Genomic DNA, 17,494 nt, shown 5'->3' with positions numbered 1-17,494 from the left:
CAAAATCGGAAAGTGATGGCATTTCATTTCACGACTGAATATATTTATTCCATTTATGCATTTGCCAATGAAATAATCATCAGCAATGCATTTGTGGTCCAGTGGCACACTGACAACATCAACAGTCAACAGAAGAGGGTAGTATAGTCTATAGCACAACATCACAACTGGGGAATTTGCATTTAGGAAATGTAACTGCGACAGAGGAAACCTGGTTTGCGAATCAATATAGAAAACGTAAAAAAGACAAGCATATGTGCAGACTGTGCAGTTTTCTTCAGAAGGGCTTCAGGGCTAAATTGCCTTCATATTAGGCCACCGGGGCTAATGGACACGTGCTGAATCAACCCTGTGGTCAAATTAGTGATTTTTCCAATGCTAAATGGACTCTTGGGGGTGCATTTTATATCTGCATGATTAACATACAGTACAGAGAGGGAGAAATTCAGCTAAGACAAACAACTTTCACACATAGAGCTAATATTGTATTTAAGAAGCCAACTGTAAACATGTGGATATGTTAGGTTGGTAGTAAAATGACTAATACCATATTGATTTCAAAACGAGGTTCATCAAGATAACCTCTTGATAGGTAGTATCATGAATATGTGAACATTAAACAGTGTATTGTGTATTAAACTGTTTATAAGCATGCTTGTTAATGTTGCAAATACATTTTTTATGGCATATTTTACTTTCAAAATACAGCGGAGATGCTGACTTAGACTCTGAAATCCTCCTCACTGGGAAAAGCAATGAAACAAAGTAGTACTGTGATATGGCTCATCATCAGTCATTACTCGGTCAGAGGCTTCCCAACCTCATATCATATACACTTCTCAACTACATATGGTTCCTGTGGCAGGAGGCCCAGACAGAATGATTGATGGAGGTAAAGAGGAGACAGACACTAATGGGTAGGAATGCCTATGTCATCAGAAAAAGAGCTCCAAGATGTCCCTGATGTGCTCAGTACTATTTAACATAGGAGCCTATATGCTTTTATTCCTTTTCATCATTTTATAACACTGGTATGTCTCACATGACTCTCTGATAAAACAATCTGTCACATGATGGCACCTCTTTGGTCAGCTTGGAGCCCGGCTGCAGTTTTACTCTGATGGAGGTTTTAAAACAGAATACTTTGCATTTTCTCTTGAACAGATGGCTGTGAATATTGGTGAGTCTTTGACATTTAATTTTGTGTGCGAGAGAGTGAGCGTTCAGTGATCTTCCAGCCAGCTCTGTGTGTGTTGGGACCATTGCTCTGTGAGCATTACCGCTGTGGTTTCCAAGTACAGACAGTCTCCTTTCCATAATTGGTGTATATTTAGACACACACACACACACACACACACACACACACACACACACACACACACACACACACACACACACACACACACACACACACACACACACACACACACACACACACACACACACACACAGATCAGATAAAAATGCAACAGTGTCAAGGATTGATTTGTCCCCCGACCACAGCTCAGCTCCTGTATCATATAAGGATATTATTGTCTTTCCAATTGCCTCATTGGTTAAAGATCCAATTTCTAGTGAGGAGTTGGCAGAATATTTCCTGTTTTCCCAGAGGGCAAGCTTTGTTTACTATAGAAAGCTGTATAGGTCTCAGGTAACAACGCCTTGCTATCTTTCATAAAGGGATATTTCATAGAAAACTCAGGCAGGTGAAAGGTAAACCTGCAGACATATGTATAGGAGAGGAAAATCTTTATATCCACAGGTAGCCACATGTGCTTGCTTCAAAGGTTTTAATCAATAGGCTCCTGCCAGAGCATTATACTTGGCACAGGGCAAGTACATGGGTCTTTTAAACATTGTATACGAGAGTGGAGCATTTAGTAAAATAGAGGAACAAATAAATGATAGATGGCAGCATCAGGTTAGCTTCACACCTTCCCCCGTTATGTCTGCGGTGTTGAGGACGGATGGGCTGAGGCTGGCAACAGTTTGCCTCACATACTGTAGAAAATTGTAATGAATGATACCTTCCGGCTGTACAGGCTGTTGCTAGGCACTCCAAACCGTTATTGTATCAGCACATCTCGCTGTTCAGATGAGAGATTAGAAAGTAGGATGTCAGTGATTACATCAGGCATTGCAGGAAGTGAAAGTACTCGGAAATCAAATGTGAAAATTGATTGGACTTTTCCACAGTTAGATTTTATTATATTTACAGTCAATTTGAAAGTAACACAAATAGAAATTGCTAAATCTATTGAGAAGTAGAAGTGAGCACTGAACCCAAGCAAAACAACCAATGGTGTATTCAGGAAAGCCTCTATGATGAGCAATTGAGTGCCTGTAACAGTATTACATACAGCTCCCTTTGAACGTAGGAACTTAGAATACAGTACAGCAAGATGCAACCTAATTATTTTATTTTTAATTCAGATCTATACAACATCTTGTCAAAAACGTTATCCTGGTCGAGAATGTCTGTTATATTTACAACTTTGAATAATCTCTGTAATCAAGGGGTGATGGACAATTGCAGCAGTAAGTAACTATGTTGGTAACCACCAGTGTCACTACAGTACATCCACTATCCAATCACATTAGATCAACTCAATGATAAAACACGACTTACTCTTATCTGGGACTTATAATGAATGGAAGCATACTAGAGACCATATTGCTTTTACCCAGTTGAATATCAATATCATACTGTCCCAGACACAAATGTTATGAAGCAGAGGATAATGCTTAGCTTTGGAATCTTTGTGTCTTCAGGTTTTCTATTGGCTGTTACCATTTGGTAATGTTCAAACACAAGTAGTAAGTGTATGCTGGAAGCTAAACTTGCCTGAGTTTAGAACAGCATTTTAGGCATTTACGTATTTCGAGGTGACATTTACATAATTAACATCATAGATCACAACGAAGGGGGAAATAAAAGCTTCCATTTCAATATTCAGTCACTTGGAAGACCTGTTAGTATTACCTCATTCATTTCCAGAAGAGCCAACAGATTCACACTATTGAAATAGAAAACATAGATAGACCCCATGATATAGAGTTAAGGTCTACAGAACAGAAGGATTTATGCATGGTGGGAGATATACAAATAGTTTTGCTCACGGGAAGAAGGCTCCCTTCAGTAGAACGGTTACAGTATGATGAGGCTAAGACGATGATGAAAGAACTGAGGCAGTCCTGGTTGGTTCAGGGGGTTCCCACGCTGTCCACTAGACAAAAGCACAACGTTTCAGCCACAGCACAAACTCTACCACACACCTCCTTCTAGTCCTCACACCACACCACTATCAGCAAGATATTGTTCCCAAGGTTTCCCTTGACACTTTATACAGTTAGGAGTAAAAGAAAGGCCCACTTATACACAACATAACAAGAGCTTGGGGCTATAAGGTTCTATCTGCAAAAAGATTATTCTGAGATAATTGGCTTTATAGTTACGAACCCTCATTTCTTTAAATAGTGTCAGCTATTTTTATATTGTATTCTTTGGAACTTAACAACATGAATTGGGGTATTTATATATAGGTAGAGAACATTGAAGAGAACAAGGCTATGTCAATAACTCAATTTTGATAAAAATGCAGATAAAACCTTATAGTTCCAAGCTCTCTATAATATATTATTAGTCAACTATAAAAGAGTAAACACTGTCACATGTTAAAAAAATTCTAGAATTGAAAGAAGTTACATTTTGTTTTCTCTTTGTCATTAGACTCAAGTCTCCACGCTGTCTTAAAAAAGCACAAAATTCACATAACCTTACAGAGAAAAGACATCTGCAGAAAGGCCAACTCTCTACCTAGTCTGGGATAAGGTCCAGTGCTTTCAGAGATTAAATATGCAACAGATTTTGACACCTCATGCAAACAAATATTGTGTTAGCCCCGAATGAACTTTTGAACTGATATCCCCGAGACGAGCTCCAAAAATATGTATCTCTGGATAGCATCCAATACCTTGTCTAACTCATCTTTAACTATTGTTCTTGGCACTTTCAAGACAAATACATCCATCGTAAGAAACAACAACTGATTGCTTTTTCAATCCCATCAAAGTTTTGTCCCATTCAATTGCCCAACTCAGATCGAATTCCAACGGCCAAAGTGTATGTATTGTAAACACATGGTTTCACATGTACATTGATTCTAATCAACTCTTTATAAGGGAGCTATAAAACTACTTCTGATGACTAAAGCCATAGTGATTAGTTATTGAACATTCCTTAAGCAGAGAGTATTTCTAATCAAGTTAGTCGGAACACAGGCACCACTCAGCTAGTGCTCTCAGAACTTGGCACAAGTCCAACAGTTTCCCTTTGTCCGGAATCTTGGTCCATTTGAACAGTGTCCAGGGGCATCAAAGCAATTTGTTCCCTCAATATAACAGTTCTTCGGCTGTCATAAAGAAAGCAAGAACCAGTATGGAGAGATATGCCTCCTGTAAGGTCAACAAAGCCACAGGAGGGCGCTCTTGCACCTGCCTGGCCCCTAGTCCAGACCCAGACTCAGACTCCACCACTGAGCAGAGACAAAAAAAAATCCAGTGTGTTTTTCGGAGTCTTTGAGGTTAAAGTGTCGAATCTCACGTTCTGCACACAGTTTGTAAGACACTGCATTATTTTAAGACATTTACGAAATGAGACAATAAGTTAGAACTGTAGCTCTCTATTTGATTGGTTCATAAGGCAGCTGTCCTTGTTACTTTGACCTGTGAAGAGAAAGAGAAAAATGAGTCAGTGCCAATAAAGCACATTGCCACAGACAAATTCAAATACAAGTTCATATTGTATGTTCATGCTAAAACAAGCACATCACGAAAAAAAAGCACGAATCATTACACCTGCCACTATTCTCTAAAGACCTTGGTAATTCACAGTTGTCACATCCAATAAGAACATTGTTAATGAGCATCAGCTGTGAAGACTGATTGACTATTGAAGATGATGTGTAGCACCTCTACCATATCATTATCTTGGTGCCCATGATTTATAATCTCTATTGTCTTCCCTATTGGGTGTCATAAAACCACAGAATGGCTCTTAATGACATTTAGATTTTTCCATTCTCCTGTGTTACAAATGAATCCATAAGCTTGCCATATGTGTTAAATGCTGACCTACCGACAGTTACACACTTTCCCTGAGCAATACAGGAAATTATGATTATAAAATGATGGTTCTTGTCTGATGTGATGACGGCAAAGTGATATGCCCTGGAATTAGCCACCTATCTGCCCAGTTATTATTGAGAAGTATAGGCAGAACGTTCATGACACAACTGAGAAGTTATGTTGGCGAGGGATTGAAGTGTTTCCTTGAGTGCAAGTCTAAACCCTACTCCCTTAAATGACGGAAGACTCCCACCTGAACTCAGCTGACCTTGTACAACCAGCAGCTAATAACAGATGACACAATACTGATTTTAACAATGGGCCAGATACAACACATCCTATTCCATTCTCATTAGACAATGGATATGTCCACACACCCTATGTGCACTTCATTGTCCCCTCCCTGTTTTTCCATACATTGCTGTCTGAGAGTGACAGACGGCAGGTTAAGATTTAGGAGACACTCCATTGTAGTCACCCCTGAATAACCAAATATAGGCATTGGGCTGGGCAAGAGGCTGTTACCCCCCTCTCTTCCTCCCTACCTATTCCCACCAACCCCCTCTCCCCACTAGTAGACATGTCAGCACCCTGCTCTAAATCCTGGCACTGCTTCACAGTGTTTCTCCCCCTTACGATCAGTGTTACTTAGCTGGGCCAGTCAGCTGAGGCCTGGGCTCCACAGAGAGAGGCAGTCAGGGGATACCCAGGCTGTTCTGTTCCTGCCACTGTGGGGCTCATCTGGCACACAAGGCCATGAGTACAGCTTGGACCCCTGACATGCATATCCCCACAAATTTGCCTCATGTGACGCCCAGAGAAATGTGATAAAAAAACACCTGGAAACCATGTGTTTGATGTATTCGTTACCATTCCACTAATTCCGCTCCAGTCATTATCACGAGCCCGTTCTCCCCAATAAGGTGCCACCAACCTCCTGTGCATTGTATATCTACATTCATGTTCAACATACCTATGAGACCAGCTTTCGAGGATAACTCTTTATACAGTAGGAGTGGATTACTGTCTATTTCCAGTGTATTATATGTTGACCAGCCTGCACTGTACACAGGATTAGAAAACAAAACCTCTGATCCATTCAGTGTCAAGTAGGGAAATCCTTTTAAGTCTCTCAAAGACTGAACATCCTGTGTTGTTCTCCTCATTTACTCTCAAGAAAATCCCAACCTTTCAGGAGTCCAGATACAAACAGCCCCTCCCTCATTGTTGACCCAAGCTATTTTACTAAGCTGTATTGACACTAGCGTTATTTATATATGAGACTCCTCTGCCTTACGTTCTAATGTCCTCAGCCTAGTCCTATCCGTCCAATTTATAGACTGAAGTGTGACAACATAGTGAACTTGGCACCCAGATGAGCCACGGTCAGGAGAAAACATTTCTGAAGTACTGTAATAGGAGGTGTGAAGAGATGTAGCTACAGTGCACTTACATGTACATGGGTTGTAGTTGCAAATGGGATGTCTTCTGAGGCCCTTGATAACCATAGGAGTCGAACCCTCCTATAAAATCAACTGGACACAAAAATAATAAGAAAAAGAGGACATCTGGTTACTGTGAGATCAAACAAAGGCATGTGTGTGTGTGTGAGTCTATGTCTCTAAATAAGCGTGTGCGTGCTTGTGTCTTTGTGATAATCCCAGGCAGTGGATGATCAGTGTCCGGACCGTCTAAGGGCTGGGTAGGGGCGATATCTGCGGTGGAGCAATGCTCGGGGAGCATGGCCTGTTGGATTAGCAGATCACACAGAATAACAAACTGGACAGGATTAGAGCCCAGCCTTCCACAGAGACCGGCCTGCAGGTCTAGGTATCTGGGCCTCAACCAAAAAGACGGAGGTGCTAAAGCGCGATAACGATCCGATGTCTTTATGCATCTGAGTCTCTTAAGACAAACGAAACACTGAGATAAGCCAAATACATTTCCTGATGAGCTCCCCTCCCCCCTAGCGCCATGAATAGGAAGAGATGGAAGGTCGGGCATTATCATCATTCTAATGGTACATTTTAGGGGACGTTCACCAAAAGCTCTAAATCCTTGTTGGCCTTTCTTGTAGGCATTAACCTCTGTACTGTGATCAGGCTTATCAGAGGACCTGCAGAGGTAAGACAGAACGTGCCCAATTTAAAATCTGGAGATAGACTGGCCACATCTCAATCAGGAAAATTTCAATAAAAAGGCTAAGGAACAATAAAGGCTTGCACTACATCCTCTTGCAAAAACAAAGTCCCAGTAAATGTAGCTTTAGCATTTAAGTATTGTATTGTATCAGTATTGTTCTGCAGAGTAAATGTTCATATATAACCACAGGAAAATGTACAGTTATGAGTATAACTACTATTCCCTGAAGGAGGGAGTCAACGGCCAATCATATTCACTTGAAGAAAACTGAAATCACGACCAATGGGCCAATGAATGCAGAGCCCGCCCTCGGAAGCCCCGCCTTCCTGGATATAATAACGGGGCTCGCATTAATTTCCTCAATTCAGTACCGCTTTCAGCGTGCCCAAATCCCCTGACGGCACGGGGCCAAAATATGTTATACCTCGTTCCCTCCTTCAGGGAACAGTAGTTGTATTCAGAACTGTACGTTCCCTTTCAGTCGATCATTCGGTATAACATACTATGGGGACATACAATCACACCCCAAGCCGGCTCAGAGGGTACCAAACAAGGAGACCCACGGCAGCCCAAGCACACACAGATTACACCAGCTCTAAAAAGGGGTTAAAGACAGTGGCGGATTTACCATTAGGCAGAATAGGCATTTGCCTCAGGCCTCAAATCATCAGGAGGCCTCATAAGCTGGGCATAATATATATTTTTTTACTTCTAATCTTTTACAAAAATATATAATTTCTCCGCTTGAAATCCCACCCATGCTCCACTTCGAGTACCCCAACCCCCGCCAATAGTTTTTTTCCATACATATAGTGTACATGTGTTTCATATCAATATTAATATTATCCAAGTTTTTATCATAATGGTAGAAAGAAGTGTCATTAATCACCCACAGACTGGTTCATAATAATGGACTATTCCACCCTGACTGGTTCATAATAATGGACTATTCCACCCTGACTGGTTCAAAATAATGGACTATTCCACCCTGACAGAGTTCCTGTGCATTGTTTCACACGATATGATTTCAAACGTGACCTTAATTGAAATTAAGTAGCAGCAATGAGGCGCTTCCAGAGCGAGGCAGAGAAAAGAAAGAAAGATTACATTTTTACAGAAGAATTGCCTAAGTTAAAAAGACAGGTGCTGCTGATAATACTGCCATCGTCATCAAGGCAGAGGACATGTACAGTGCCTTCAGAAAGTATTCATACCCCTTGACTTATTCAACATTTTGTTCTGAATTAAAAATGGATTAAATATATTTTTTTCTACACACAATATCCCATGATGATAAATATTTAGACATTTTTGCAAATGTATTGAAAATAAATACAGAAATATCTAATTTACATAAGTAGTCACACCCCTGAGTCAATACATGTTAGAATGACCTTTGGCCACGATTGTGTTTCTGGGTAAGTCAAGCTCTGTCAAGTTGTTGATCATTGCTAGACAGCCATTTTCAAGACTTGCCATAGATTTAAGTCAAAACTGTAACTAGGCTACTCAGGAACATTCAATGTCGTCTTGGTAAGCAACACCAGTGTATATTTGGCCTTGTATTGTCCTGCAGAAAGGTGAATTTGTCTCCCAGTGTCTTTTGGAAAGCAGACTGAACCAGGTTTTCCGCTAGGATTTCGCCTGTGCTTAGCTGTATTCCATTTATTTGTATCATAAACAACTCCCTAGACCTTGCCGATGACAAGCATACCTTTGCCACATTTTCTGCAGTTTTACTTTAGTGGCTTATTGCAAACAGGATGTATGTTTTGGAATATTTTTATTCTGTACAGGCTTTCTTCTTTTCACTCTGTAATTTAGGTTAGTATTGTGGAGTAACTACAATGTTGTTGATCCGTCTTTAGTTTTCTCCTATCACAGCCATTAAACTCTGGCATCATGGTGAAATCCCTGAGCGGTTTCGGAGTAAGGAACTGAGTTAGGAAGGACGGCTGTATCTTTGTAGTGACTGGGTGTATTGATACACCATCCAAAGTGTAATTAATAACTCACCATGCTCAAAGGGATATTCAATGTATGCTTTTTACAGTTTTACCCATCTACAAATAAGTGCCCTTCTTTACGAGGCATTAGACAACCTCCCTGGTCTTTGTAGTTGAATATGTTTTTAAAATTCACTGCTCGACTGAGGGACCTTACAGATAATTGTACTGTACGTGTGGGGTACAGAGATGAGTTAGTCATTCAAAAATCATGTTAAACATTATTATAGCACACAGAACATGCAACTTATTTAGGCTTGCCATAACACAGGGGTTGAATACTTATTGACTCAAGACATTTCAGCTTTTCATTTTTTATTACATTTGTAAAACAAAATAAAAACATAATTCACTGTGACATTATGGGGTATTATGGGCCAGTGACAAACATCTCATTTGAATCCATTTAAAATTCAGGTTGTAACACACCAAATTTGGAAAAAGTCAAGGGGTATGAATAGTTTCTGAAGGCACTGTATGTGTAGCCCATGTATATTATGCTGTCTGGCCAACAAGAGTACGGCATAGTACGTTTTTTTGTTTACTTGGATGCTTTCTCCGGTAAGATAGTTTTAGCCACTTGCGAATTGAAGAAAAGTTGGCGGGTGCAAAGTGCACTGTTTGGATGCTGTAATTATTTTGGATAAAAGTGCGAAGGTAACCTACTTTTTGATAATCAGATGAAAAAATCATGACTGGTTGTGTTCATGGCTTATTAAAAGGTAATACATTTTCACAGTTAAATTTCATGTCTTTACTATAAAACCCATAAAACTGGTCTCTGCCTGGGGCCTCCATATCATTCAGTCCACCACTGGTTACAGAAGCCACCTTTTGACCTAATAGGTACCTGAGAAGCATGAACTGTCAGAGCCTCATGAAGCCTGAACTGTCAGAACCCCATATAGGGAACCAGAACCAGCTGCAACTTGGTTATGCACACTGATATGCTGCCACTACAGGCCAAGTCCAAAGCGCACACACGCTGCATAGCATTGATCAGAGCCGATGAACCACGGCAGCCTGAGGCTCAAACACACAGGAAACCTGCAGTAACCTGGAAACTGTGTACTCCCACGCTGCCACGGCAGCCAAAGGCTCAAACACACAGGAAACTATGGTAACCCTGATAATGCGCACTTTACGCTCTGCCGCACCCCAAGGCAGCCCAAGGCTCAAACCCACAGGGAACTGTGGTAACCCGGATAAATGTGCAACCTGCGCGCTGCCCTAACACCCACTCCTGGACCCAGCCATAAGAACACTATGAGCCACACTGAGAGCAGTTACATCCAAGTGATAAAACCTCACAAAGGTATGTGGGGAACCCCAACTTGCTGCAGCACCGATATTGCCAATTGTCATGCCCCGGAACAATGCCCTAGAAGCCGCCACACCCCTAGTGGAGTGAGCATGCACATCACTAGGCAGTCCTTGTCCCTTGTCCTTTGCTGTCAAATGCCAGGGAGACAATCCAAGAAAGTGCCCTACCCTGAGCTGGATTAGCGAAATAGACAAAAAGATGGTCACAAACACGGACATCCAGGGTCCCATCCATATACATGTGTAAAACGCACCGGACACAGGCCATGCAACCTCTGTTGTTCACTGGAAGCAAATGGAGGAGATGAGAAAGGGAACAGCTCAAAAGCCAGGGACCTGTTAGATATAGCCATAACCTTGGGAGCAAAAGCTGCATTAGGATGTAACACCACTTTGGAGTCGCCAGCCGCGAACTCCAAACAGGACGGGTGTACTGATAGCGCGTCAAGATCCCCAACGCGCTTGGCCAACGCCAAGGCCATGAGCAGGGCAGTTTTGTAGGAAAGGACCTTCAGGTCCACAGACTCCAATGGTTCAAACGGAGGCCCACACAGACCATCCAGGACCAAAGCTAGGTCCAAGGTCGGTGCCATGGGCTTAGACCAGGGTTCTCCAACCTTTTCTAGGAGAGCTGCTTTAAAAAAAAATATGTTGCAAGCTACAATTTATTTTCCTAGCTTTCAAATAAGCACCTTTATCTCTTCTCCTCTCCCCTGCAACTCTTAATGGTTAATGGTTAATAAACAACTTTAAAAAATGTTTGAGTGAGAAGCGTTTGTTGTGATCACCCTGCGGGACAATATCCGGCCCATGAGAACCCACTGCAAGGAGTCAACGCCCTTAGGCATGACAGGGATACCTTGAGCCACCGATGGCAGTGGCAAGTTGCGTCCAGGCGTGTAGCAAACACACAGCACTGAAACAGAATCATCAACAGAAGTCCCAGAGACACCCCAGCTATCATAGAGGCCATCAGAGCCAATAGCTGCAGGCACAAGTGAAAAGGCATCGAGTGCCCCAGCTGAAATCGTGACAGACCAGGCCAGAATGCGTCCCTCCTCTTTTGGGACAAAAACGCATGATTCAGAACAGAGTCCAGATTGAGACCCAAAAAATGAATGCACTGAGCCGGAGTCAAACAACTTTTCTTATAATTCACCATGAATTCACCCGAGAGATTGAATATGGGAAACCAGCATGGCAGTGTAGAGCTCCACCTGTTCCCTCGACTCTGCCAAGACCAGCCAATCGTCCAGATAGGCCAATACTCTGATCCCCTGGCACCGCACCGGTGCCAAAGCAGCCTCCACCACCATAGAAAAGGTGCGGGGCGATAGGGAGAGCCCGAAAGAGAGCCCACCCTCAAAATGAAACCGCAAGTCCAGGAAGGTTCGCAACATTCCATCGCTCTTGGGAACGAAGAAGTACCGGCTATACCAACCGCTCTGTACTTCTGACACGGGGACCACCCAAATAGAGGGTTTTGAAGGAGAGAGGAAATCTCCACTCTTAAGGCAGGTGCTAGGACCTCGGGGACCATTGACGTGATGATGCCACGAAAAGGAAGAGGACGCACAGCAAACTGCAGTCCGTACCCCCTCGTCACCGTCCTCATCACCCATGGTGAAACTGCGTAGGCCGCCACTGGACAGAGCACGCTGCCAGTCTCCCATACATTATGTCCTGAAGGGGCAGAGCTCCACCCTGAGGACTGGGATCATTTGTTTTCAAATCCACCACTCTTGACAACCATGTGTCTGAATGTGGGGAAGGAGCTGTTTTTATTATGCCCACACCTGGATGATACCTCCCTCTCGATACCCCTGAACACCAAGAAACTTTGGGTTGAAACAATGTACTTTCGTGATACTGCCATTCTGATATCCGGCACACACCAGGTTCGGGGACTTCGGCAACTAGTAACTTGCCCCAATTAACCGAGCCACTTGGGAGCACTGTTGCCACTGTAAATGCTTGGGGAGGAGGGCCCCGTCATCCCTGTGAAGGATTTTCGTGGGAAAAGGACACGTAGAGCTGCGTCCTGTTTTCTGTAAGAACTCCATAGTCGAGCCAAACAACCTTGTTTGCGAAACTGGCTCATCCAAATACATCTGCATGTCCCTCTCAGGAATCCTGGACAACGTCAACTGGAGGTGTCGCTGAGCCACCACTGTGACCCCCATACTTCCCCTACAGATAGGATAGTACAGCACGACAGATGTACAAAATCAGCCGTAGCACGCATTTTGACAAAAAGCTCTGAAACGGGCTTTCCCGCCTCCATAGTCTTATTCTCTTGCAGCAAATCAATATGATACAGTACATCTGCAGCATTGTGACCACATTCAACAACCAGGCTGCCACACCTTAGGCCTGGTATACTTTGTCCAGCTGATCCACCGAGAACTGGGACTGTTAATTTGGAAGTACCATGCTAGGATTAGCCCCTTTGTTAGTCCATGGAGGTAAGTAAGTTGCCAGCTTTGCATCCATCAGCGGTGTGCAACGAGCCCCGCCTACTCCATACCCTGTACATTCATGAACTCCCCATAACCCGGTAGAGGGGAATCCCGGGTCGCCTTTAGCTCAGGGGTAAGCAGGGGTAAGCGATGCTTCACAGCTGCAGGAACAGGAGGTAGATACCTTCCCCCAAACCTAGAGGAACTCTGCTATGGGGGAGAAGACGGCCAATCCACCCCCAGGTGATCTGTCGCCCTACGACACAGCTCCATCAAAGGCGTATTAACCACCAATGGTTCACTCTCACCGGCCGAATCCAAAAGCTGGGGCTTTAGGCTGCTCCGGATTGATGTCATTCGATTCACACTCTGAACACCCTCCAGAACCAGCCAGGGATAGTACAGTATATCATCCCCGGGAATCCGATCAATGCCAGAGAAACTGGAATGAGCTTCACTCGGCTGTGATGACAGCCCCATCAACTCCGACCATCGCTGCTGCTTTCTCCCGGCCTCAGACAACCCAATTCCCGAGGTCGCTTCACCAGAAACCCTTCGCCAGCAGCCCCAATCTTTCTCAAAAAGTCAGCCCGATGCCCAATGGAAGTTGAAACCAATGGTCACACGAACTGGTCCGAGCCAAGACCTCCTGAGCGTGTTTCCACTCCATTTAAACAGGAAAGCACTCATGAGTATCTTTCATTTTCATTGTGAAACCACATGCCCTAGGGCACGGTCGGAGGTTCCAACTCGGCTGGTTAGCCTTTTTGAACTTACTCTTACCACTGGCAATCTTACTAAAGCAAGGAAGCACTGGCTACACAAGCAGTGGAGAAAGTAATGGGTTTTTAACAAAAACAAAAACCGATACGAAGAGTCAAAATTCGTAACATCTATTGGGACGAGTACTCTCTCCCTACTAACAGACCAAAGTTGGAGCTGAATTTTGTAGTCTTCGTGTGCTTCAAAAGTTAGCAAATGACATGATACGCTCTTCCTTCAGGCGAGCTGAAGAGCGAAGCATTGAGGAAATTAATGCGTGCCCCGGGATTATAGCCAGGAAGGTGGGGCTTCTGAGGGCGGGCTCGGCATCCATTGGCCCATTGGATCATTGGGCGTGATTTCAGTTTTCTTCAGGTGAATATGATTGGTCATCATTAGAATGTTACACTGAGTGACCAACTGACTGAACCATTATGTGTGTAATGAAAAGCTATTTTAATATTTTCCTTTGCTGGAGGGATTAATGTTAAATGCCTGCAGCTACTTATATTTACCATGCTAATATGACAAATAGTGTTCACTTGATGACGAAACACACTAAACAGATGCTAATAGCTAAGGTGCCAGTAAAACACTATTAGCATTCAGAGATATACAGGCACCCCTTCCACCAAAGATATAGCCACGTATTGATTGGGCTTTATTCAGTAGGCTTTGGCTATAGGGGAAGGTTTAATGGCAGTATTGTTGAGAATTGCAGTCAGCACAACTTGGTCTATGTCTCCAAATTGCTTTGTCTTAAGTACTCACAACAAGTTGTTATGACAAAGCAGTGGCAAATGAAATGCCGCCGAGGGCCAATCAACATGACATTCCACCCTCCTGGTACACTGAACCTGATTGCAAATCCCATAGAGGAAGCTGTAACCTAATTTCCTTGTTATGAACGCAAAAAAAGTATTTACAGCACCTTGAACACACTGCTAGTTGCATCTTGATTCCCCCTCTCTCATCTTTTCTCTCTCCTCCTCTCTTGGAGGCAAAATAATTTAAAATACCATCCTTTCTTTTAAATGGACCCTGGGACATTACCCTTGATAGTAGCTGTAATTACGGAGTGAGCGTGTTGATTGGTTTTAGCTGTTCATTACCTTCGCTGAGGTGCTTCATGTACTATATTAATTAGAGCTGTAATGGCCAATACGGTTCCCAGATTAGTGTTTCCTCATGCTTCAGGGATCAAACCATCAATACCATTCTCATTCACTGGAGGACATGAACAATATTATTCCTCTGTGTTTGGCCAAATTAAACACAGCTACAGGACTGAAATGATCACCACCACCACCACCCCCCTCCCACTGCAAATATAGTATTATACTTCATGGGCTTTTTCCAGGTTCTTTAAATTCCAACTCCGGAATAAATCAAATACATCAACGAGATTGTCAAGGGTAAATTCCAATTTGAGCTTAATTTCCCCTGAATGGCATATTTCTTACTGCCATTATTGAGTGGCAAATATAATCGTCTCTTAATTGGGACCAAAATGACTTTTATCATAACAATGCCTGAGGGAATCCTTTACTTATCCAGGATGGGCTATATAATATGCCAGATTGAGGTACTCCCCATTCTGGGCAGTGACATTTGGGCTCTAAAAATGGGAAAGCTATGTCTGGGGATACTCTTTAGAGAGAGAGAGATACGGTCTGATAGGCAATCTCAGCTAGCTGAGAGACTCACGTTTGGTTGTGGTCATGGTTTAGTACTCCTGCCTGCCTAGTGTTGGCTCCTTGTACAGGGGCTCCAGCAGAGCCAGGAGAAACGCTGCATTTTTTACATTCAGATACTCATGCTAAATGTAGAGGAAATAGCCTACTAAGTGCCGCATCACTTATTTGACTCAGTCATTTTCTAGATTGAGAGAGCAACCAAACCGCACACACTCTTAGTAATATCTCTCATAACAGCTCCCATGTTCAGTGTACTGTGTACATATTGAAGGTAATCACACAGTTATCAGAGGCAAAGCCTTCTTCTACCACCACTGGAACTTGTATATGAATCCCTATTGCTGGTGAGCAGTACTGTATGTTGGGTTGCGACAACACTAACCAGCAGTCAGGTATAATGTCAGTACACTAAAAGTATTGTTAGTGTACTGACCTAGGGGAGGACCTAGGGGAGGACCTAGGGGAGCCGGGCACTCTTAATAAAGGCATGCTGCATCCAATCTTAAATTATTAACTGTGAGGCAGAGTTGCAAAGAAAAAGGCAGAGTTGCAAAGAAAAATCCATATCTCAAACTGGCCAATAAAAAGAAAAGATTAAGATGGGAAAAAGAACACAGACACTGGACAGAGGAACTCTGCCTAGAAGGCCAGCATCCCGGAGTCATCTCTCTACTGTTGACGTTGAGACTGGTGTTTTGCGTGTACTATTTAATGAAGCTGCCAGTTGAGTCCTTGTGAGGCTTCTGATTCTCAAACTAGACACTCTAATGTACTTGTCCTCTTACTCAGTTGTGCACCGGGGCCTCCCACTCCTCTTTCTATTCTGGTTAGAGCTAGTTTGCGCTGTTCTGTGAAGGGAGTAGTACACAGCATGGTACGAGATCTTCAGTTTCTTTGCAATTTCTCGCATGGAATAGCCTTAATTTCTCAGAACAAGAATAGACTGACGAGTTTCAGAAGAAAGTTCTTTGTCTCTGGCCATTTTGAGCCTGTAATCGAACCCACAAATGCTGATGATACTCAACTAGTCTAAAGAAGGCCAGTTTTATTGCTTCTTTAAACCAGAACAACAGTTTTCAGCTGTGATAACATAATTGCAAAAGGGTTTTCTAATGATCAATTAGCCTTTTAAAATGATAAACTTGGATTAGCTAACACAACGTGCCATTGGAACACAGGAGTGATGGTTGCTGATAATGGGCCTCTGTACGCCTATGTAGATATTCTATAACAAAATGTGCCATTTCCAGCTACAATAGTCATTTACAACATTAACAATGTCTACACTGTATTTCTGATAACTTTGACGTTCTTTTAATGGAGAAAAAATGTGCTTTTCTTTCAAAAACAATGACATTTCTAAGTGACCCCAACATTTTGAACGGTAGTGTAGTCAAAAATGTTCTGAAACGATAGAGAAGGCATGTACAGTGTGCAATCATGTACAATCGCCTCATGTGACCCCCCCCTCTCTCGTTCTCGCTCTCTATCCCCTCTCGTTCCTTCTTTCTCTTTATGGCTGCTGCTTGGTGACGAATGTTGCAAATGGAGAGAATGCAATAGAGATTGCTAAAAACTAAATGGTATTGATCTAGCATGCCGGGGTAGTTGGCAAATGCATTCTTTCCAGCACATACTATGTTTCCAAAGCAAGACGGGTAACAAGGAGAACTAGCACATGTCTTGGGGCAATCAATATTCATTTGTAAATGACGATAACACAAAAAGTAATTCCTGTCCCAATATGTGTTTTGCTTTCTAATCTTGTGATAAAGAGGCAGTGGCCAAAGAGAATAATTCATGCATCTTGGAGCAAGGTAATTGGACTTTTAAATGTAAATGTTTGCTGGTATACTAAACTTGGCTAAATCTAAAGATCCTACCAGAAGAGTAATGTCCACGCCAATGCTCGGTTATTCGAGTAAAATTAAGTACTCTGTAAATGCAGGAATACAGAGATGTCAGCCTTGAGCCAGAC

At 42.8% G+C, this 17,494-nt stretch overlaps 1 protein-coding gene across 3 annotated transcripts in view; it reads right to left on the bottom strand.

Moving 5' to 3' along the window:
- Nucleotides 1-2,180: 2,180 nt before the first annotated feature.
- The window catches only part of nkain2 (sodium/potassium transporting ATPase interacting 2), a 177,436-nt gene continuing 162,122 nt past the window's right edge, over nucleotides 2,181-17,494 (bottom strand). For 2 of the 3 annotated variants that reach the window (XM_071413594.1, XM_071413595.1), the window contains exons 6-7: nucleotides 6,581-6,662; nucleotides 2,181-4,725 (exon numbers count right to left, since the gene is read on the bottom strand). In XM_071413594.1, coding sequence (XP_071269695.1) covers nucleotides 4,716-4,725; nucleotides 6,581-6,662 — 92 coding nt within the window. In that variant the 3' untranslated portion in view covers nucleotides 2,181-4,715. Of the gene's footprint in view, nucleotides 4,726-6,576; nucleotides 6,663-17,494 lie in introns of those variants that run through there. The other variant, XM_071413596.1, reaches the window with a different exon arrangement.

The sequence above is a fragment of the Salvelinus alpinus genome, chromosome 8 (genome assembly GCF_045679555.1).
Source record: "Salvelinus alpinus chromosome 8, SLU_Salpinus.1, whole genome shotgun sequence".
Taxonomy (NCBI): Eukaryota; Metazoa; Chordata; class Actinopteri; order Salmoniformes; family Salmonidae; genus Salvelinus; species Salvelinus alpinus.
The sequence above is the reverse complement of the archived record's forward strand: the minus strand, read 5'-3'. Positions and strand labels throughout refer to the sequence as shown.